The sequence below is a fragment of the Aegilops tauschii genome, chromosome 3 (assembly GCF_002575655.3).
Source record: "Aegilops tauschii subsp. strangulata cultivar AL8/78 chromosome 3, Aet v6.0, whole genome shotgun sequence".
Classification (NCBI taxonomy): Eukaryota; Viridiplantae; Streptophyta; class Magnoliopsida; order Poales; family Poaceae; genus Aegilops; species Aegilops tauschii.
Window position 1 is genome coordinate 624,043,685 of NC_053037.3, and position 22,060 is coordinate 624,065,744.

The 22,060-nt window shown below is 49.1% G+C and overlaps 1 protein-coding gene across 1 annotated transcript; it reads right to left on the minus strand.

The window, feature by feature from the left end:
- Positions 1-5,972: 5,972 nt before the first annotated feature.
- On the minus strand, positions 5,973-8,041 carry LOC109735290 (protein ACCELERATED CELL DEATH 6). The gene is made up of 5 exons (XM_045234420.1): positions 7,456-8,041; positions 7,093-7,254; positions 6,719-6,750; positions 6,220-6,617; positions 5,973-6,015 (listed from the first exon to the last, which is right to left on the minus strand). Exons 1-5 carry the CDS (start codon positions 8,039-8,041, stop codon positions 5,973-5,975), a joined length of 1,221 nt encoding a protein of 406 aa, XP_045090355.1.
- Positions 8,042-22,060: the final 14,019 nt, after the last annotated feature.

A 22,060-nucleotide genomic window follows, 5' to 3' on the forward strand; every position in this document is an offset into this window, starting at 1 on the left:
TTCCCCACGGCCACTTGCTCCAAATCAAACTCCTCCCGCTGTCGCCGCCGCCGTCGCCCGTCGGCCACCGCGCGCTCTCCCGTCGCTCTCCGCACACCCTCGACGCCGCCCCCGACCTCGGATTCGACGCCGCCCCCGACCCCGACCTCGACGCCGCCCTCCGCCGCGCGACCGAGCCCCGACCCCGACCTCGACGCCGCCTGCCCCTCTCTCGCCGCAGGCACCCGAGGAGAGCACGCCTGCTCCTCCCCCTCCCCTACCTCTGCCTAGATAGGGTTCTTTAAATTTTAGTTGCATCAAATTAGTTAGGGTTCATCTATGGGTGGAAATGAATCGGATACAGATGCGGCTGAGATGTTTTCTTAGATGATGAATAAACACTAGTGTAATGCGTAATAAAACGAGTAAAATTTGACCACTTATTTCACTTTTAAGTTGGTAATTGGAATATCCGCTACCACTTTCCACCCCTAGGTTCATCAAATTAGATGGTAATTAGGGCAGTAGTTCCTAGGTACTAATTAGTTAGTAAGGACTAGGTACTAATTAGGTACTAGTTTATTTTCATTTATAGTAAGTTTATTTTTAGTAAGAACTAGTTGAATTAATAGAACTAGTTAGTAAGAACTTGTTGTTATTTTTTTAGTTAAAGCAATTTTTCCCGCATCGACGTCGACGATGCCTATCCCGCGTCCTCGTCGTCGAGTCGGCGGAGGACACCTGCGTCACCAGATGGGCCATGTCCGGGACTGGGCTCCGCCAGGGTGGTACTGGGAGGCGCTACCTACCGGGGGGCGCAGGTTGGTGAGGAGCCAGCCTGTCGTTGACCCGAACCTTCTTTGATGGCGGTCGCATGGGCCAGTGACGGTCCAGAGGCTCGAGGACCCCGCGGAGGTGGTGTGTCACCGTGTCAGTGAGGAGGACGCGCACGTCCGTCGCTACTTGTTTGCGTTGGTGCACAGGTTCTCCAATACCTGGCAGGTTCTCCAGGGATGTCACTGGAGTTATGATCCTGTGATGGTTCCTTCTCTGTGGGTGTCCACCGCCCGCGCCGATACCCGTCGTGCGCTAGGGTTTTAGTTGTATTATTGATGTTATATGTATGATACTATTCGGGATGTATTAGTGATAATATTCGACGATGTACGGACGCATGAGATGATTTAATTTTGCTTATTGAATGCATACTAATTTGAGTCCTATAAGATATTTTGAAATGTATATCTTGTGTTGCTCAAATAGGATATGTGCTTGCCCAAGTGGCCGGTCATGTTTGCAAGTTACACCTCCGAGTGGCCTATGTTTTGCCGGAGTGTTGATTCATTTCTGTTCCGGCAAATTTCAGGCGCTCGATATGTCCTATTTTAGCAAAGGTCATGCCGGATTTTTCCGTGAATTTTGGCATGACTTGTGCCAGAATATGTAGGAAATATCGAGTGCCCCGGATTTGTGTGTTGAGTATCCTGGTAGTTGTCTTCGATCGATTTTCAATTAATGTTTCAACTATGAACATAGAAAATGTCTGAGACGAAAAGGATTTCGATATTTGCAAATACTGCGAAGACGAGCGCGGCCCGTGCGACGGAATCTTCCTAGATGATGATAGGCGCTTCAGCATCAAGCTGGACGAGAACTTCGAAGTGGATATAGTAAGTCACAACGACAAGTCTTTTTCGTAATTAAGCATGACATCTGCTTCATTTGCTTCAACTTATAATTTAATTTTTTTACTATTCTACTAGCGTATCTCCTGCCATGCAATAGTTTTTGTATTGGATAAGATAGGTTTCAGTCGTACTATGGAGATAAAGAAAGTTTACTTGAAGACCGAGCATGGTTATATTTTTCACGCAAAATTATACAACGCAGCCGACTACACCTATTTTGGATGCAAAACATGGCGAGCACTATGCAAGACTTATGCATTTGAGCCTGATATGGTTATCACCTTTGATATTCGTCCGGAAGATGTTATTGAAGGTAATACCGACATCTGGGTCGATGTGCAGACGCCTCCAGTTATACCATTATGTGAGTTTCTCAACCATATTTATGTCTTTGATATTGTTTATTCAAAACTAGTTGACAACTAATTTCTATTGTCAGCTTATTTCCGTTCAAGCAAACATGTCCAGCGCTTGGTAGACAGGACCTACTATTGTCCCGGGGCTGAATTAAACTGCGAGGAGCTAAGTCATTATGTTTCATGGCTTGAGGATCTTGATACTGTCAAGATAAATTTTCTTCCTGCACTTAGAAATGTTAGTACTGAAAACGTGCGACCAATAGTGTTCGTACTGAACTACGTTCACATCTATTTAGGAAAGATGGTAAGATTTTTACTATTTGTCCTCAGTGCATCTTTTGCATACATTATTTTTTAAGCTAAACTTCATTGCTAAGTATGTTACTATACGATGTTCTTGAACAGGGACTCCCGATGAATGTTGTGCCTCATGGGATCGAGACTAAAGGTATCATGAGTATTGTTAGCTTACGGCCAAGATATCCTACAATGCACTTTAGTGCATTCAGGATTTCTAATAGCGAGGAAGTCTTAATAGTGAAAGACTGGACCAAATTTGCGATGGAGGAGCGCAGAGAAGTACTAGGAGCAGCAATCAGAAGCGCAGCCCACGATTAGGAGACAGGTTCATCTGCATGCTCTAACTTGATGAAGGAGGAGAGCTACACATGTTTTATGTTATTTTACCTGAGAGAGAGCAACAGGAGTGATTAGCTAGCTAGAAATGAGTTTGAAGAAGATGATGTGCTACACTATGACTATGATGATTAAATAGCTAGTGTTGGTGGTAATGACTATGATGATTATTATTAGCTAGTGTTAGTGGTGATTAGATAGCTACCGCATCTAGTGTTGGTGGTGATTAGCTAGCTAGAATGAGTTTGAAGATGATTATGTACTGCATGACTATGGTGATTAAATAAATACTGTTGGTGGTAATGACTATGATGATGATTAAATAGCTTGTGCTGGCGGATTAGATTCAAGTGAAGGCAACATGTGGTGCACATCGAAAGTACTACTAGTCCAAACTAGATCAAGTTTCGATTAGTAGTATACTTTTGACATGCATCACATATTGCCTCCATTTGAACCTAATCCACCTTCATTTGACACATTGTTATGGACATAATGATATAAACCTCATAATTGGTATCGTACCAAAATTTGTATAACGGCGTATAAATACACTAAAAATAAAAACAAAAAAAATACTAGTATCGATGGATAGTAAACACGCTGCAACTAGCTATATTAGCAGTAGCGCGGGAGAGAAGAAGCGTTGTCGCTATGTGTCTTAGCAGTAGCGCGTGTCACACGCGCTACTGCTAAGTAATAGCTGTAGCGCCTTATTAGTAGCGCGGCAGCACGCGCTACTAGTGGGCATTAAACCCGCGCTAGTACTAGGGATTTTCCTAGTAGTGCGTCCATAGACGCCGTCACCGTCGACCAGTGCGGGACTGGGTAGGTGATGTACCCCGATGCTTCAGCTCCCCCGCCGCCACCCCGGTCTGCCAACATCCACAGCCATGCCGCCCAAGCGGCCATGGTTGCCTGCCCGCATCCGAGCCGCGCGATCCGCCCACGACCAACGCGGCTCCCACCGCCAGGGCCGCCGCCCCGCCATGAGACCACCCCGAAGCCACCAAAGGCCACGACTTTGTCCAGATCCATGACCCCAACCACCTCCAGACCCGCCGCCGGCCAAGCTGCCTCAAGAAGGGCTGCGACCACACCGACCGGGGGAAGGGGAAGGCGGAGAAGTGGCCCATGGCCACGACCGACACCCGTGTCGGCTCCAACTTCCCCCCCGAAACCGAGTTCCGCCCCCGCTTCGAAGGCCCAGAGCATCAGGAGGCATCGGCCGTCGCCAGAAGCTGGAGAGGGAGGGTTGCGGAGCTGTCGCCGCCGCCGCCTGAAGACGCCACTAGGGGATCCACCCGAGCCGAGCGCCGCCACGCACCCGCGAGGGCCCGACTGGGTGGGAGCAACCCACCACCTCCGCTACCGCGCCGCCTCCCCACAAGAGCACCACGGCGAGAGGGCCGCCCGCGACCCGCAGCGCCGGACGCGACGCCGAAGCGCTGCCGGAAGCACCGCCGCCGACGCCACCACCGGCCTGCACCACCACCAGGCCGCCCGCCGCCCGTCGAACGCCACCATCGCCGGCCTGCTCCGGTGCGCCGCCGCGCCCGGTATCGAGCGCTGCGCCCAGCTGCGAGATCTGGCTCGCGCCATACCCCACGAGCATGGGGCGAGGGAGCCCCGCCGCCGCCGGCGACGCCCGGGCTTCGCCCGGCCGCACGCCTTGGCGGCGGCGAGGGTGGAGGAGGGAGGAGGAGGGGGTGCGGTGGCGGGGATCGGGAACCCTCCCCAACGCCTCGCGGGCGGCGGCGGCGGAGGGAGGGAGTCGGGGGAGGGTTTCTTGTGATTCTTCCGACTCCATTAATTATTACTACCACTATCTACTAACGATCAAGATTATACTAGTAGTGGTGCCGCTGAAGAAATGGCCGCAGTGAAGGAATGCAGGGAACCCATTGCTTCAGCAGCAGCCCTACAAGTAAAAGCTTGGTCCTTTCTTTTCTCGTCACCTTTTCTTTTCTTTTTTGATGGGATTGATCACCATTTCTTAATTAGAATATATATACACTGTCACTAGGATGCTCCATGTATACTCTGTATCATCTTGTTAGTTGTGAGTCACCTGACTGGCCAGAGAGATATGTGGGTTGGCTGTGTACAACATGTGCAGGAGGCCATGACGCCCACCTCCGTCAGAAGCCGGCAAATTTGATGGTGGATCGTTATGGTGACAGTGGGGCATGGAAAAGACAAGTGGCATGTACCGATTACTAGGCGGTCCAGGAGGCGCTCGGCGTCCCACCGGCGGCGGGCATCGATTACACTACACTGTAGAAGGGTCAGGTGATTGTTTTCAGAAACTGCATGCTGCCAATCGCAAGTAGTTTTAATTACTGGAAGGAGGACCAGCTGCAGTCTCAACTCTGATGGATTGCTGGGGCAGGGGAAGGTTAGTGTCGGGGTAGCGAAGGTACCTACAGGATATGGCTGGAATGAGGTGAAGTGGGAGGTTCATAGGTACGTCTTCCAACTTGTTCAGGGACACTAGTACAGTTGGATTCAGTTAAAACCTTGGTCCGGAAGAAGTGCTTATTATATATGCAGCTTTACCACTGGCCAAAAGATTACTTCTCCCCTTCATTTAAATTTGACCGTATCATCTGACGGCAAGTTAATTAGTACTCTTGCGCCGCGACTCTGAATCAAAATGCAAGACATTTTTTTGTTTAAAAACAGAAAACGTCTTTACGTTTTGATACTGAGGGAGTGTACATAAATACTCCCTCGGTTCCGAAATAGATGAATCAACTTTATACTAGCTTTAGTACAAAGTTGAGTCATTTATTTTGGAACGGAGGGTGTACTATGCATGCATACTATACCTGTGGCGGGCCGTCGTCCTGCTCTGCTGTATCAGATGCCAGTATGGTTTTGGTTCAGGTAAACCTTGTCGCTCAAGAGCAGACATAGCACGTACTCCCTCCATAAACGAATATTTTAGTGATCTAAACGCTTTTATATTTCTTTACAAAGAGAGTACAAGTGCTCATTGTCACTTTATAAGGTCCATTGAACATCCATCCTAAAATGTAGAACGGCGATTTACTCAAGAATGTGAAATCAAAATACTAGGCCACAACACGGACCAGGATGTTTCTGGTGTTACAGAGGAAACAGCGAAGTGACCGACAGAAAAAACCGAGAGCACTTAAGTATGTTCAGCAAAGTCTAGCTGAAGTGCTAGCTGGATTAACTGAATAAAATGCCAAATGGGACATGACCTTCAACAGGTTCGTTACAGAGTAAATTGGAAAAAAAAAAGTACTACCAGCATGCTAAACAGTAATACTAGTAGAATAGGTCAGACCATGTCACGGAAAACAGAGCTGGAAGGTTGACGCACCCTGTAATCGCCAAACAACATGGAGAACCAACGTCTACCCAACCGATAATTGAGCTTCAAGATAGGCCATTTACTTATTAGCCAAGTGAGACAAGGGCAAAAACCTACCAAAAGGCAAATCCCAATGGCCATCCAGTGGCGACGAGAAGATAGTACCGTGTATAAACCAGCTGCAAAAGCCGCAAGTGTTGCCATGTACGCAAACCATGTAAGCCTCTTAGTAACGGTGATGTAATAACTTGTGAACCTATCGTCCTCCCATCTTCCCATGAGGCATATGACGGCCACAACAAATGCAGAGCACATTGCTAGGGTGTCAAAGATCAGGAATGCTTGAAATGCGGCCTTTTTAGACATGATGGGAATTCCCTCGCTACCAGGATCACTGCTGTATCCTCCAGGCAAAGTGAAAGCAGCGGTGAAGGTGATTGTCGCAAGGAGGATCGCCACTAATGACGTGTTTGTTGTGTATCTTTGAGTTGTTGACTTCCTCTCCTTTATCGATTCAATAGTTTCCTGTTGCTCAACCTCCTTGTGAAGATTATCTGAAGGGATGTCATCATCTTTGGGATCAGCTTTCAACATAAGCACCTGCACCTCCTTCTACAAGAATTCAAAATATCATATTATCCTCCAAATTTATTAACTCATGGTAGTGTATAAATAAAGCTTCATATGGTTAACAAAATAGCATATGAGCATACCCAGTCCAAATTCTTCTCATGACTGGTGATGCCTGACAACAGGGAAGCAGCGGATTCACCATGAATGTCAGATATTGTTGTGTCTATACCCTTGCAAGACAATAAAGCAGCAACTGTTCTGGGATTGCACCTCTCGACTGCGTAATGTAGAGCGGTTCTTCCGCTGCTGTCTTGCATATTAACGAGACGCTCAAGTTGCGGTGTCTGGAGGATAAACTCAATAAACTTCGTATGACCATTTTGTACAGCTGAATGAAGGCATGTCAATTCTTGATGGTGTACATGGCGATAAGGAGCATCTGGACAATGGTTAAGAAGCTCTCGAGCAACACCAACATGACCTCGAGTTGCGGCACTAGTAAGGAGAGTAAAACCTTGGTTGTTTACTTCATACCCTAATGAAATATCATGTTGCAGCAATTCCCGCAGCACGCCAACCTTGTTGTAACAGACGGCAAGTCTTATTGGAGTATCCTCGTTTGAGTCGGCTTCTCGTGCTAGTTGAGGACGTTTCTTCATAATTTGTGCAGCAATAACTGAAAACAAATTGAGATTAATTACAAAAGATGGTTAATAATGAAGTGGTGATGATATAATAAGTTTTTGGCACAAAAAATGGCCTACAAAGAATTAAGTGAAAAGGATTAATCAAAGAGAAAAGAGCAATGATATACAATATGAGATATATATTAGAACATGGTACTGTAAATCGTACTCCACTGTTCTCACAATCTTACCTTGATCCCCATTTTTAGCTGCGGCATGAAGAGCATGACGGCAAAAACTGCCCGCATGAGAAGAATCATTGATTTCCAGTAGTCGCAAGGCAATATCTCCAAAACCTCTCATTACAGCCATGAACATGGGTGACTCATAGTATATGTTTACATGGTGCGACAGAGCAGGCTCCGCTTCTAACAACTGTATCGCAAGGTCCATGTAGCCATTGCGGATGGCGTGGTGCAGTGCATTAGATTTGTCTTTGTCCTGACGCAAGATTGTGGTTTGCAGTCCTAGGGCATGGTAGCGTGTGAGTAAAAGAGAAGCCAAATTGGCATGCCCGTGTGCCACGGCAATGACAAGTGGTGTCTCACCCTCGTCATTAACCTTTGAGAGGAGAGACTGGTCTACTTCCAGCGCCAGCCTGAAGAATTCAATGTGGCCATGAATGCAGGATATGTGGAGGCATGTGTTCCCCGCTGGAGTTGTTCCACGAAGATCTGAGACCACTGGCGTGGTTCCCGGGCCACTGAAAGTCGAAATCAACATCTTCAGAGTGTCTAACTCACCACATGTGGCTGCCTTCAGGAGTTCCTCGGCCATTGGTGCTTGCTGCTGTTGTGCTTGAGCTGATGAACTAGCTATGTCTGTCATCGCCTCCCTTTTGGCCGGTTTAACTGCGGCTGTGGGTAAATGATCGATAATTGAGCAGCCACTGATCTTCAAGGGGAAATCACTGAACAAATCGCCGTAGTAATTAAGATCAATGCAAGAAAAACCCATGAAATCAATCAAACTGATAACCAAAGAAAAACCGAGCCCAACATTAAGCATGAACTGCAACAGTGAATGAAATAGTAACGAACCTCACATAACAGAAGACGGTAGTTGCAGCATGAAGATTGCACCCCCCCCCCCCCCCCCCCCCCCTCTAATGTTCTGTGGAGATGGCAAAGTACTTAAAGCAGTTCTTGCAGCAAAAAACAAGTACCTAAAGCAGCGGGCAGTTAATAATGTACTCCTACCTCAATCATTAGTTTATCATTCGATATGGGACGATTGACCTTCCTCTCACATAAAGGTATACGACTACTACATGCCAGTTGTATAGCATCGTCATAATTCCTCATTCTATATCACAAGTTGTTTTATCAAATGAAAGTACTAGTATATACACGAAAGTAGTGCACCAAGTTGTGAAAATTGACGCAATGCTCCAAACTAACTCAAGGAAGGGGGTTCCAACAACATAAGTTGTTTCACGTACGGGCCTAATGCCGGGGTACGTAGGAAGAATTTCATGCAGGATCCAAACTATTAGTAGAGACAAAGAATGTCAAAGTTACTCGGTCCCCGGCATTAGTTCGCCTCCCCTCTCCTCCACCTCCCTGATCCCCGCCACCCCTCCCGATCTCCTCCGCCTCGCGTCCGCATCCCCTCCCGCCGCCATCGGATCCAGGCTGGGCAAAGCCCGTGCTGGGGGATGATGGCGGCGGCAGGGCGTCCCTTCGTCGCGGCTTGATGGCGTGGCTGTGACGGTGGATCTTGAGCGGGCACCTCGGGAAGACGTGTTCTGTGGTTGGCGCCGGTCACGCAGCGGTGTGACCTCCTCTATCTTTGGATGTCTTCATCGTCGGTCCAAAGGGGTCTGGTCGGAGGGTGTTGCCTCGCGGTGGCTTCCCGGCGGCGGATCAACTGGAGGAGGAGATGGTGGCCTAGTTGCTAAAGTGGGTGAGGATCAGGTGGGATTTGGGCGTGCCCAACTGCGTATTGGTTCTTTGATAAGGAGCGAGTGGCGCAAAGCTCTGCTATATGTTGTCATCGGGAGATATGTTTAGCTCCATGGTGAAGTCAGAGGCGGATAATGTCATGGAAGTCGAGATTCGAGGACTAGTATTGGTGATTGGAGTCTATGATGTTGAGAAACTTGCTTGGAGTTTTGGGATTCGTAGCAGCGGTATGTAAGAGCATCTCCAGCCGCACCCCCAATAGGCCCCCCAGGGTGACTTTTCGGCGCCGGCGCCCAAAAAACGGCCTAGCCGCGCCCCCAGGGTCTATTTTTCGCCGGTTTGGGCCGAAATAACAGCCGGCGAACCCGAGCCGAACCCAAGCCCCTGGGGACCGACGGGGGGCGCCGGCCGAAGAGAAAAGGCGCGTGGGACCGCTCTATCGGCGCGAGAAGGCCCTTTTCCCGCTGATCCCCTTCTTTTCCCCTACATTTCCCTCCATTCCCCCGCCTTCTTCTGCCATTCTCCTCCCTCTCCCCTCCATTCGTCCGCCATGCCGCCGAAGAAGTACGCCACCCCTCGCCGAGCTACCGATGTCGACGCCACCCACCGGAAGCGGAGGAAACTGAGGGCACCGCCGTCCAAGCCCCCGGGCATGACAAACACCGACTGGAGGGCCGAGGTTCGGCGCCGGGAGGCTGTCACCACCGACCGGCGGAACAGGCTCAACACCAAGAAGGCTCGTGATAGGGCGGCGGCAGCCACGGCGTTGCAGGCAGACCGCACGGCGGAGCCAGCAGAGCCGTCTCGCGCGAGGATGATGAATCCGCCCGGCGGCCATGGCCCCGCACGTTCCTTGGAGCCAGCAGAGCGCCGGGTCGCCGGCCGGCTTCTCATCGTCGACTCACCTCTGGGGTGCGTGCTATCGCTTGGCTACGCCGACGGCGACGCGCACGGCGGGTTCAACCTGAACGTCGCCATTCTACATGGACACGCAGCCCAGCGCACGCCCTCTCCCGCATTTGCCGACGTCCAGTACCCCCGTACACCTACTCACCGCCGGCTTACGCGTCCTCCCCGACGCCACCACTGTACCGTGGCGCGCTGCCCTTCTCACAAGTATCGTCGTCGCGTCTTCGTAACACCGAAGGCACAGAGGCCGACATGGACGACATCATCACGACCAGCTCGGCCGCTGCCGCCTCCCTCGGGTTCTACACCCAAGAAGATACAGTTGACCTCGACGGCGGCATGGACGACGGGCTCGACTATGGCAAGGAGGAGCCAGAGGAAGAGGAGGAGGAGGAGCCGGCGCCTGCTCCGGCGACGAAAGGGAAAAAGAAGAGGGGGCGGGCGGCCAGGACCGGCGAACCGCGTGTCTAGTGGGCGGCCAAAGAAGACGAGTGCCTCGTCGAAGCATGGAAGATCGTCTGCCTCGACCCGATCACCGGCACGAACCAGAACGCCGACATGTACTGGCAGCACATCAAGGCGGAGTTCGATGAGCGCAAGCTGGTCAACTAGTACTTCTCCGGCGTCCACATGGACTGCGGCTCCAAGGCCATGTCCAACCATTGGGCGCTCATCCAAACGGTGTGCAACAAATGGCATGGGATCGTCGAGGAGGTCACGGCTCGCCTGGAGAGCGGTGCCAGCTACGAGAGTCAGGTATGACGCCGGTCTCTCGCGCCACTTTTCGCCGTGTGCATCGCCGGCGTCACATGTTCCTCGACGCAGATGGTCCGGATGTTCGCCATGTATCGCCAGGACAGCAGCTCCGACCAAGATTTCAAGTACCTCTACATGTTCTCCCGGATCAAGAAGTGCGAGAAGTGGGCGGATGTGCGGCGCACCCTCTCCAAGGCCAAGGAGATGTACAAGCCGGACGCGCCCACGCCCGGCGCGTCAGAAGGGCGCCCAGACGGCAACAAAGGAGCCAAGGCAGCGAAGGTCGCGGCGCCGGCTACCGCGTGTCTGCAAGAGTCCATCGAACACTGCATCGCCGATGCCATGACCCGCGCCGCCCAGAGGGAAGAGAAAACCACGGCTCGATGGACGGCATTGATGGCGAACAGCACCGTCAAGCTCGACCTGCTCCTGATCAATGTCGCCGCGAAGAAGAGGAACACCGACCTGGCTTTCCTGATGGTGGGCAGACATGTCGGCGATGGACGAGCAGGTCAAGGCGTGGTTCATGGTGGAGCGTGGCCTCATCCTGAACCAGATCCCGTCGACGGCGGCGCTAACTCCCACGCCGACCTCGCCAAGCCCGAGCGACGCCTCCACGATGCCCAGCACAGAAGCCGCGCCGACGCCGACCAGCGCCTCCACGACGCCTAGCACAGAAGCCGCGCCGACGCCGACCAGCCCGCGCACGCCGACTCCCGCCAGTCCGACGCCGGAGGACGGTGCCGCCGTTTGATGCATTGCCTACGCGTCCTTCTTTTTGAACGCTGAACTTTCAAGTTTTTTGGTTGCCGACCTATGGCATGGTGATCGCCGGACTTTGTGGCGCTGATCGCCGGACTTGTGACTTTTTTTGGTAGCGGGAAATGTCTTGTTTGAATTTAAACGGCTTGGGGCCGGCCCCTGGGGCCGTGACTGGGACCTAGATCGCCCCCAGTGCCTAAAAAGCGTTGGCTGATGGCGCGAAATAGCGACGGCCGCTGCGCTTGGGGGCCGAACGAGTGGAGTTGCTCTAAGTGGGGGCAACAACACAGGTGAAGTTCAAAGTCTTGCTTTTTAGGGTGAAAATCCAAGGTCTGGCCTTAATTTGTGCCTGACAATGGCCTTGTTGAAGGCATTGTTTTGAGAACCAGGATTATCTCCGTGGTGAAAACCCAAGATCTACGATCGGGCGACGACAACACTGGTGCACTGTTAATTTCCTTCTTGAAGGCATCGCTTTTGGAGAACTTGGACATCAGGTGTTGTCTTGGTGGTGGTTGTGCTCTGCTGCAAGGCCTGGAACGTTGTAGCGGGACTTTTCTTTTTTTAGCTTCTTCTACTTTTTTTTCTGTGTGCATCCGTCATGCCATTAGGGCATTGCGTTGTTGTAGAGGCTGGGTGTAATTGGTATCTTTGCGATATTAATATATGCTCTTTATCGAAAAAATGAGTGTAAGGACCTCCCTAATAAGATGAACAGAGGTCGCCGGGTGGAAGCCTTTCCTCCTCAGGCTTCAATCTATTTCTTGAGTGCCAAATTAACCACATGACAAAGACCATGATAGAATGCTCCCTTCCAGTAAACCTGTCATCACACGGAATGTCCTTGGCCCACGCTGATGGATGTAGCCTAGGCATATGGAAGTCGAACAGCTGTCACGCCTCGTCCCACAAACGTGTGGCATGTGAACACTTCAACAGTGCATGCTTCAGGTCTTCAACCATAGCCATACACATTTTGCGAAGGCCACCATATGTGAGGCCACGGCAATCCAGATCTCATCTCTCCCCTCCCCTCCCCTCCCCTCCCCTCCCCTCTGTCGCCCCCCGCGCGGGCCCCCGCGCGGGCGACCGATGGGCTCCAACCCTAGCCGCCGGGTCACCACTCCTTCCTCTCCCTCCTCTGCGCCGCCGCCGGTGGTGGGCGACGGGAATAGCCTGTACGTGCGACGGCGGCGGCGGAGGCACTCCTCCCTCTCGAGGGTCATAGGGTGATGCGGGGCACCCTGGCTCGAGGGTGTGACCCCGATCTAGGCTGCGGGGGCGCCGATCCGATTCATGATGGCCCAGATCTGGACTATGGCGCTGTGGCGGCCAGCCGGCATCCTAATGGCGGCTGTGGTGGTAGTGTTGGGGACGGCGATGGCTGGGGCGCGATTGGGTTGGAGGCGGCGCGGGCTGCGGGCACGGTGGCCTGCCCTGTTTAGGCGGCGGCGGCGGCGCGCCATCTGCCTTCGTATCGGCGGCGGCGGCGGCATGGGCATGGAGGGCCTGGTGGTCGCGTTGGCGGCACCTCCGGTTAGATCTGTTCTGACCGGTGCAGCCGGCGGTGGTGGTCATCTCTTCCGTCAAAGATGGTTGGCTTGTCGTTGGGTGCTCGGATCTAGAGATTCGTCATCTATTCCCGGCTACGAGCCGGGCAGACATAGTTGCCAGTGAAAACCGAGCCGTTGGCGGGCGATGGCGGCGTTTTGCGCCGGTACCTTGGTGAAGGCATCGTCGTGTAACTGTTGTCGACCCACTCATGTTGCTTCGGGGGAAACCCTATGTTCTGGTCTTCCAGATCGGAAGATGGCAGTACTACGGTGCCGTTTCTCTTTTGGGAGTATCGTTTGTGGAGCAGCGCTGGAAGACAGAGGCAGGAGGTGGAGCGGCTTCGTCTTGCACGTAGCTTCGGTGGAGCTGTCAAGTCATGCCTGGCCGACAGGTGCTACGCTGAGTCATGCCTGGGTAGCAGGTGCTATGCACGATGGATCTTCTAGAATCTTTGCGTCTGGACGGATGAGCAGGGCGGTGGCGTCGTTGGGCGCCGTGGTGGCGTCGACGGATGTATGGACTGGGAAGGATGATGCGGATCTCTCTCCTGAAGATGGGTAAGTGGTCCGATGATGATGGCGGCTTCTAAAATGTATGCATGTGGTGTGCGCTTTAAGTAGGCTGCACCGGTTGTTGGTCCCGATACGTTATGTGGATGGATCGGTGACGACACCGGTTTTAGATATGGGAAATGAGAGCACTCCATATTATCGAGTTTGTACGTGTGAATGGTGGCTTCGGGTGGATTGATGTATGTCTTATTAGACTTTTGTGGAATAATCAATAAAGATGGCTGCATGCATCGATTGATGCAGAGACTTGGGGTTTAACCTCCTTTAAAAGAAAATATTTTGCGAAGGCCAATCTTTCTCGTAGAAAAGCTATTCTTTATGAGTGTTCTTTACGAAACAGTTGGTACTGAAAGAGACGTGTGAAAGTTGGGATCCATCCACGCTTTACATGGCCCCGTGTGTCAATTACAAAAAACACACAGGAAATGGAAACATTTTCTCCAGCAGCGTCTTTGTCAGGACTGCAGCAAAGTCCCACGATCCCTTGGAAAATAGACAGGGGGTTTGGAAAAATTCGGTTATGACAATGACAAGTTGTAATTGTTTGAGAGTAACCTCTAGCAGCGCAAGCGAAGTCCGGGTTACTTATGTGAGGCAGATGGAAGTGGAGCCTTCAATCTATTATTTTATTATCCCACATGCATTTGTTTATTGTAAAATTTGAGTGCAATGTATAGTACAGGTTGAATAATACTTCGATCTTTAGTGGAAAGCTTTGTGTGAAATTTGTATGTCAATGGTAGAATAATGGAATTAACACACGTAGAAACATAAACCGTTAAAATATACTTCCTCCGTTCCGAAATATAAGTCTTTGTAGAGATTTCACTATGGACTACATACGGAGCAAAATGAGTGAATCTACACTCTAAAATGCATCTACATACATTCGTATGTGGTTCATAGTGAAATCTCTCCAAAGACTTATATTTAGGAACGGAGGGAGTATTTGAAAAATAAACATGCAAAAATACTTTGGGAAGGAAACGGAGAGCGCTCAATTTCCTCTTGAAAACTATATATTGAGGGGTTTATCTGGCCACACTTATCTAAAAATAGGCCGCTCTCAAACAGTTACTACATGTCATTGTCAAAAGGCAAAAATTTCAAAATGTCCCTATATAAACGTACAGGGTCGACGGCTTTGATCAGTGGAGCTGTCGTATTATGGCAGGCTCCTCTTTCTCTCTTTTCTTGCTCACAGTACAACTATGACATAAAGTGTCTTTGACATTATCTCTCCCCTCTCTCTCAAAATCTATCGATTTAATTTATTTCTGTGTTAATCATGAGGCGAGGACATACTCGTGTGTGACCATCTGTATAGGGCGTAATGCGTTATTCGAGGCTAACTTTGACCAAATATTAGAGCAATAATATATAACATGCAAGTTACACAAAGCATACTATCAAATTCGGACGTGAAAGGAGCTTTCGGTGATATAATTTTTACATTATACATGTCATATACTATTAACCATGTCAATAGTCAAAGCAATTTCGAAAAACACATTAGGCCCTATGTATAAGGCAACCAGCCTGGACTAGCTCACCTTCATGGTGTTAGGCAACCGAGAAGGATCTGGCTTACGAATTAAAGCAGAGTTTGGCTCCGGCATCAGGTTAATGAAGCATGAGGAAATTACTCAAATTTATACGTCTCAAGGAACGAGGCCATTTGAACAAATTTTAACTCATTTAAACAGTAAGTAACACACCAACGCGATTAACTGGGGAAAAGAAATGCTAGATCCTTAGCGAACAACAGACCAGTGGAAATGTTGAATGGAGGGACCGACCGGTTTACCTTCCTGCTTCCTGGATCTCTGGATGCAATGCAGTGGAGACGGCGGCGCAGCGCAGGGCGGTGAGGCGGAGGCGCAACTGCCGGCGGGTGGTGGGATGGTCTGAACGGGAGCAAGCAGCTAGCGGAGCATGAACAAATGTGTCCGTCTTTCCTCTTTTTGTTACCGGAGCCGTACTGGTAAAATCCTTTTTTTAAACAGAGGCTCTCGTGAGTAGCACCTTAATTTAATCTGGCTAAACTTGCATATACGAATACAAAATAATTTGCATGCAAACAGAGGCTCTCGTGAGTAGCACCTTAATTTAATCTGGCTAAACTTGCATAGACGAATACAAAATAATTTGGACTACTGACGCGCACGGATCTGAGAGCGCTACTAGCTAGTCTTCCGTCCACATTAGCTCTCAATATCTAAACTTGTGTACTTCTGAACTTGGACATGCCAATTATTTGATCTATATATACAACACACAAATTAGATACTAGTTGAAAATATGCGATGACAAAAAAAATTATATTCAGAGGAATAGAGGATGCTCACGCGCAGTTTGTCAGAAAAATAACGCGCAACACAGTCACAACGACAACAACAACAAAACCAATGCTCACAAACGTCTATATGTGCATTAATTATTACTTCCTCCATTTCTATATATAGACGCATTTTAGAGTGTAGATTCACTCATTTTGCTTTGTATGTAGTTTATATTAAAATCTATAAAAATGCTTATATTTAGTGACGGAGGGAGTAGAAGTTTTCTATACCCTAGGCCAACAATGCAAAGTAAAATATACAGTCAAACACACACCTTCCTATGCATTGCTCTTCTCAGAAAAAGTGTACTACTACTCATTGTCGTTGTATCAATTCGGTAAAACAATAATGAAAATGCCCTTTATAAAAAGCAAAGTGCATCGCTCTTTTTCAGTGCAGACTAGAGCCATGGCATACAAGAGATTAGTTAGAAACATGGGACAACACAAAGAACCATATCTTCAGGCCAATGGAGGCAGAGGGGTACCTATTGAGATATGTGCCCTGTTAGAGAGTCCCAACCCAACTATAATTTGGTTAGCCCATGTGATGGAACCTCTAATCAAGACATGATATAGTAAACTTGAGCTGATGCAGACTCTGCCAAACGCGGTTGTGGTCCTAGTACTTTTCTTACATACTAGGACATAGCATGTGAACAATGTCGTGAACTGTGTACCCATTCAAACAAGCTATTTCATAGTATTAACCATCGATGACAATCCAAGAGAAGCACTAGCTCTTGCGAAGAAAGAAGTATGAGATGTGTGTATTTGATTTTCTTGTGAGCGTACCGGGAGATCTGGAGAATCCGTCTAACATTCCAAACAATCACACATCAGCTGCCAAAAAATGGGAACAGGTCAAGACCAACTGTTTAAACCTTGATTGTCCCTGACTCCCTTCCGATGAACTAGTTTTGGATGTATTGTCTGCCATCTATATTTTGGTTTAACTGCAGGACGAGACAATTGTTTTTCATTGATAACAAGATGTAATATGAACAAATACTATAATTGTTGGCAAATGAGTAGCCAAAAATCACTAGAGAGGACTAGCATCGCTCTAGTACTTCAGATGGATGAAAGAAAATTATTGCAACTGATTTTTGATAACTGAAGGGACGACCGACCGAGGTCATTATTTTCTATACTCGTAACAATTTTTAGCGTGTATATAAACTGGGTGAAATAGTCACACTTACTAAGCCTCGAAGCAATTAACGGAGAAGAGAAGCAATTTTCTATACTCGAGATCAAAAGATGACTTTCGGCGCTAGCTGGACGCGGAGGAATTGATCCCGAGCTCATATGCTCCCGCATGAACAGTAAAATCGGAAAAATATTGAAAAAAATTCAAAAAATTCCAAAATTGTTTTGGGAGAAACATTGACAAAAGTTCTAAGTGCCTGCAAAAATTCGTCGTGAAATCACATTCCTAGAAGGCATGGCAAAAAAAACAAAAACAGTACTCTGAAAAAGCTACTTTCAAAAGCATTTTGAAGCACTGAATTTGTTTTTTTTTTTTTTGCCACGCCTTACAGGAATGTGATTTCATGATGAATTTTTGCAGGCACTTAGAACTTTTGTCAATGTTTCTCTCAAAAAAAATTTGGAATTTTTTGATATTTTTTCGATTTTACTGTTCATGCGGGAGCATATGAGCTCGGGAGCATATGAGCTCGGGATCACAAGATGACTTTCGGCGCTAGCTTAGCTTTAGCTGCTGCTTATCAAGCAACCGACGGGATATATGCATGATGGACAAGCAAGGAGCCAGTGGACAGAACGGAACGGAATGGAAGGATCGACTGACCTTCTTCTTCCTTCCTTCCTTCCTTCCTTCCGTGTGTGCGCGCTCTCCAGATGCAAATATGCAATGAACGACGGCGGCGCACGACATGTACCACTGCAAGGGGACAGGGACGGCGCCGGCGGCGGTGAAGTGAAGCGTAGAGCTTGGGGATCGATTTGGGCGACGACGGGATGGGTGAGGAGGAATTGGGGGTGGGGGGATCTGAGGAAACTCGTAACAGCTAGCTAGCAGCCGGCGGTGGCATCCATGCATGGTATGAACGGATCTTGCATTAGAGCCCACTCTCTTTACATAAGATTTTCCATGTCTTTTTCTTCACATAGGCAAAATTGCCATGTAAGCGGGCTATAAGCTTGTTGTATTCTACTTGCTCTTAGACTGCCAATAGCGTGGGAGTAACTTCATTAGTAACTCAGCAAATTTGCTTATATGGTAATGATTTAATGAGAAGAGAGATGCTTTGAATAACATAGCTACTTACTTATACTATGAGTAACATCACATATACCAACACAAGATGAGTCTACAAGCTAATAAATGAAGTGTTGCATAACCCCACACATATTTTACTCTTCAATATAGAAATAGTAACATAGACTAGTTACTAGTCTAGTCTTACCAGGTATAATCCGACACTTTAAAATTGTTTTAAGGTTCTCCTAAAATGATTTTGAAGGTTTTGGCAGAACAGGACCTGTAAATTTCATACGACAAATTTAAAAATATCTCCGCGCTACAAATAGCTCATCACACAACCATAGTTCGTACATAGCAAATACAAAGTTCGCGATACAAATTAAACCTAGATCGACCGGCTCACTCATCGACGCCGTGGTAGAACTTCTCGGCGGACTTGGGGCACACGTTGGCAAGAGCATGCTCGTCTTGTGCGGTGGCGAGGCGGTCGGTGACGCCTTCTTCACCGGCCGCCACCGCGTGCTCCACGGTGATATGCTCCGCTTCTGTCTCACGACAACTCTGGATGTCCGGAAAGAGGTTGACATGGAGCTGGTTGAAGCCGGCCCAAGGGATCCACCCGCCGTTGCGGGATAGCCGGCTGCAGCCGCGGGCTTGCTATGAGCACCATGGCTCGACGGCGGCTTGGCTGGAGCTGCTGGCCTCCTTGTCATGTTTTTCGAGCTTGCGCGGCGGTGAGCCGCCACGCGCACGAGCGACACGGGCCATGGAGCAAAAGAAAGGAAGGCTGAGGAGCGGTGAGATTTGTCGCCAGAGTTGGGGAATGGTAGCGGTAATATGGGGGGATTGCGGTGGAGGGGATAGAGTTTGCGTCCGGTAAAACAATGCCAAACCCATAGATATAGCGCCAAAGAGGTTGATATGCAGCCCGCCTGTAAAAATATTACGGGCCGGTGGACTTTTAGCGAACCTGTTCGGGTCAAAAAGAACGAAAAACTATAAAACCGCTCAAATTTTACGGGCCATGTTAGAGCATCTCCAGCAGACACCTTATATCCCACCAAACTGTAAAATAACCGCCAGCTTTCAGTTTTGGACGAAAAGGTAAGCCCGAACATACACCTTATCACTAGTAGAAAACAGGGCATTAGTCCCGGTTCGTAAGGTCCTTTAGTCCCGGTTGTGCAACCAGGACTAAGGAATCGGGACTAAAGGCCCCCACTTTTAGTCCCGATCGAACCGGGACTAAAGAGGCTCCACGTGGCCGCTGCGCAGAGCTCAGGCAGGAGGACCTTTAGTCTCGGTTGGTAACACTAATCGGGACTAAAAGGGTTCTTTTTGAAAGGAGGGGTTTAGAGTTTTGGAGGGTTTAGGGGTTTCATATTGTGTTCCTCTTTTCTTTTTGTGTTTACCATTCAATTCTTTTTCATTTAGGGTTTTCATTTTCATTTAATGTTTTCCATTCAACTCGACGCTAGCTACTACATATAGCAATGAAGGAGCCATTACACAACATCATCATGAACATAGAGAAGTGACATCTCTTTCTTCGTGCTTGGTCGAACAACAAGTTTTCGTATATCTATTCGACGCTACTACATATAGAACACGTTCATACATATATACAATATAATATCTCTTACGATCCCTAATATCTAATTGTTGCCAAAATCGCATTCCAATTCCCGATGGTATTCTCCCTCTGTATGTATGACCTCTTCAAGTAAGAATCCCGCCAATTCCTCTTGAATTGCTAGTATGCGATCCTTTGATAGGAGTTCGTCCCACTTCCGTTGCATCTAAATTAAAGAATATATATATATATATATATATATATATATATATATATATGTGAACGAAACTCAATGATGTAATGCGAGCAAATACTACAATTGTGGGCAAATGAGTAGCCGCCTGATTTTGAAGGGAAAATCACTAGACACGAGGACTAGCATCGATCTAGTACTACTTCAGATGGATGAAAGGAAATTATTGAAACTGATTTTTGATAGCTGAAGGGACGACCGTGGTCATTATTTTATACTAGTTTATACTCGTAACAATTTTTAGCGCGTATATAAACTGGGTGAAATAGTCACACTTACTGAGCCTCGAAGTAATTAACGGAGAAGAGAAGCGCTAGCTTAGCTGCTGCTTATCAAGCAACCGACGGGATATATGATGGACAAGCAAGCAGCCAGTGGACGGAATGGAATGGAAGGATCGACTGACCTTCTTCTTTCTTCCTTCCTTCCCTGTGCGTGCTCTTTTTTTAGAACGAAGACGCACGGACGCGTCCGGCTTTAAATTAATAAAGCCACAACGGCAGCGTGAAACAAGTCATAACACAACCCCACAGGCCTATCCGGCCAGCGTCAAAGGATCATCGGAAGTTCCATGCGCAGCTCAACCAAACCAAAGACATTACAGGGCATAGCCCGTACAGAGCACGCAGGCTCGTCAAGCAACAAAAGGGACCATGGACATCACCATAGTCAAGGCTCCCTAGCCATCACATAGACTTGCAGCAAACGTTGTTGAGCGGTGTTGGTCAACTCAGTATCCCTGCACCTCCCCAACGGACTCCACTGCTGCAATAGAAGGTTACATTTGAAGAGGATGTTAGCCGGATGCGAAGGGAAGCAACCTCAATAGTAAATTTGTTTCTAGTAAGCCATATAGACCAGAGAAGTGCCCCGACACATCTCCACATCACCCGTTTAGCACTCCCGTGTATCGTATCTAAAAGGTGAGTAAGCTCTGCGGCCGATCTGGGATCCCACTGAACACCAGCCGCCGCCCGGACCGCGCTCCAAGCAAATCTAGCAAGGGGACATCTGAAGAACGCATGGCTGGCGTCCTCAGGCTCCCCACACGACGCGCAGGGGCCAGTGGCCGGCCCATTGCATTTGGCCACATTTAAGGAAGTCGGCAACTTATCGCGAAACAATTGCCACATGAAGAGTTTGATCTTCAAGGGCAACTGCGCTTTCCATAGCCCCGCGAGCGCCTGCTGTGCCGTCCCTCGACACAGCCTACGGTACAGAGAGTTAACCGAGAACTTGCTCGAACTGGTAAGCGCCCAGCTGACCGTATCTGGTTCGTCCTGAAGGGTGATCGGGTTAATAAGGTGCATCAGGGCCAAGAGGTTGGCCTGCTCTAACCCGTTTAGTTCTCGTTTGAAATAGATCACGGGAGGACTAGCCGCGAGCGCAGCCGCCACCGTGATGGATGGATCGACGGCCAGCTCGTACAAATCCCGGAATTCCATCCATAAAGGTTGGGCTCCCAGCCACCTATCCGTCCAGAAACGGGTCGAGCGTCCGTTCCCAATCGAAAAATTCGCCCCCATGGTGAACGCCGGCTTGACCGACTGCAAATCGTTCCAGAAGGGGGAGCCCCGTGCCCGCCCATCGAAAAAGTTCCCTCCTGGGAAGTACTTGGCCTTGAGAAGATCAACCGTGTGCGTGCTCTTCACGCTGCAAATATGCAACGAACGACCGCAAGGGGACGGGGACAGCCCTGGCGGCGGTGAAGTGAAGCGTAGAGCTTGGGGAACTCGTAACAGCTAGCTAGCAGCCGGCGGTGGGATCCATGCATGGTATGAACACGGGAGGAGGAGCAGGACGGGCAAATGGGTCCGTCTTTCTCTTTACCGTACGTAGGTGCACTGTAGAAAAAGACCCAGTGTCACTGCCGGGCACAGTTGTTATCGGATTGGATCTCGGCGAGGCAAGGCATCCAAGGAGCAAACCAAAGTGCGGA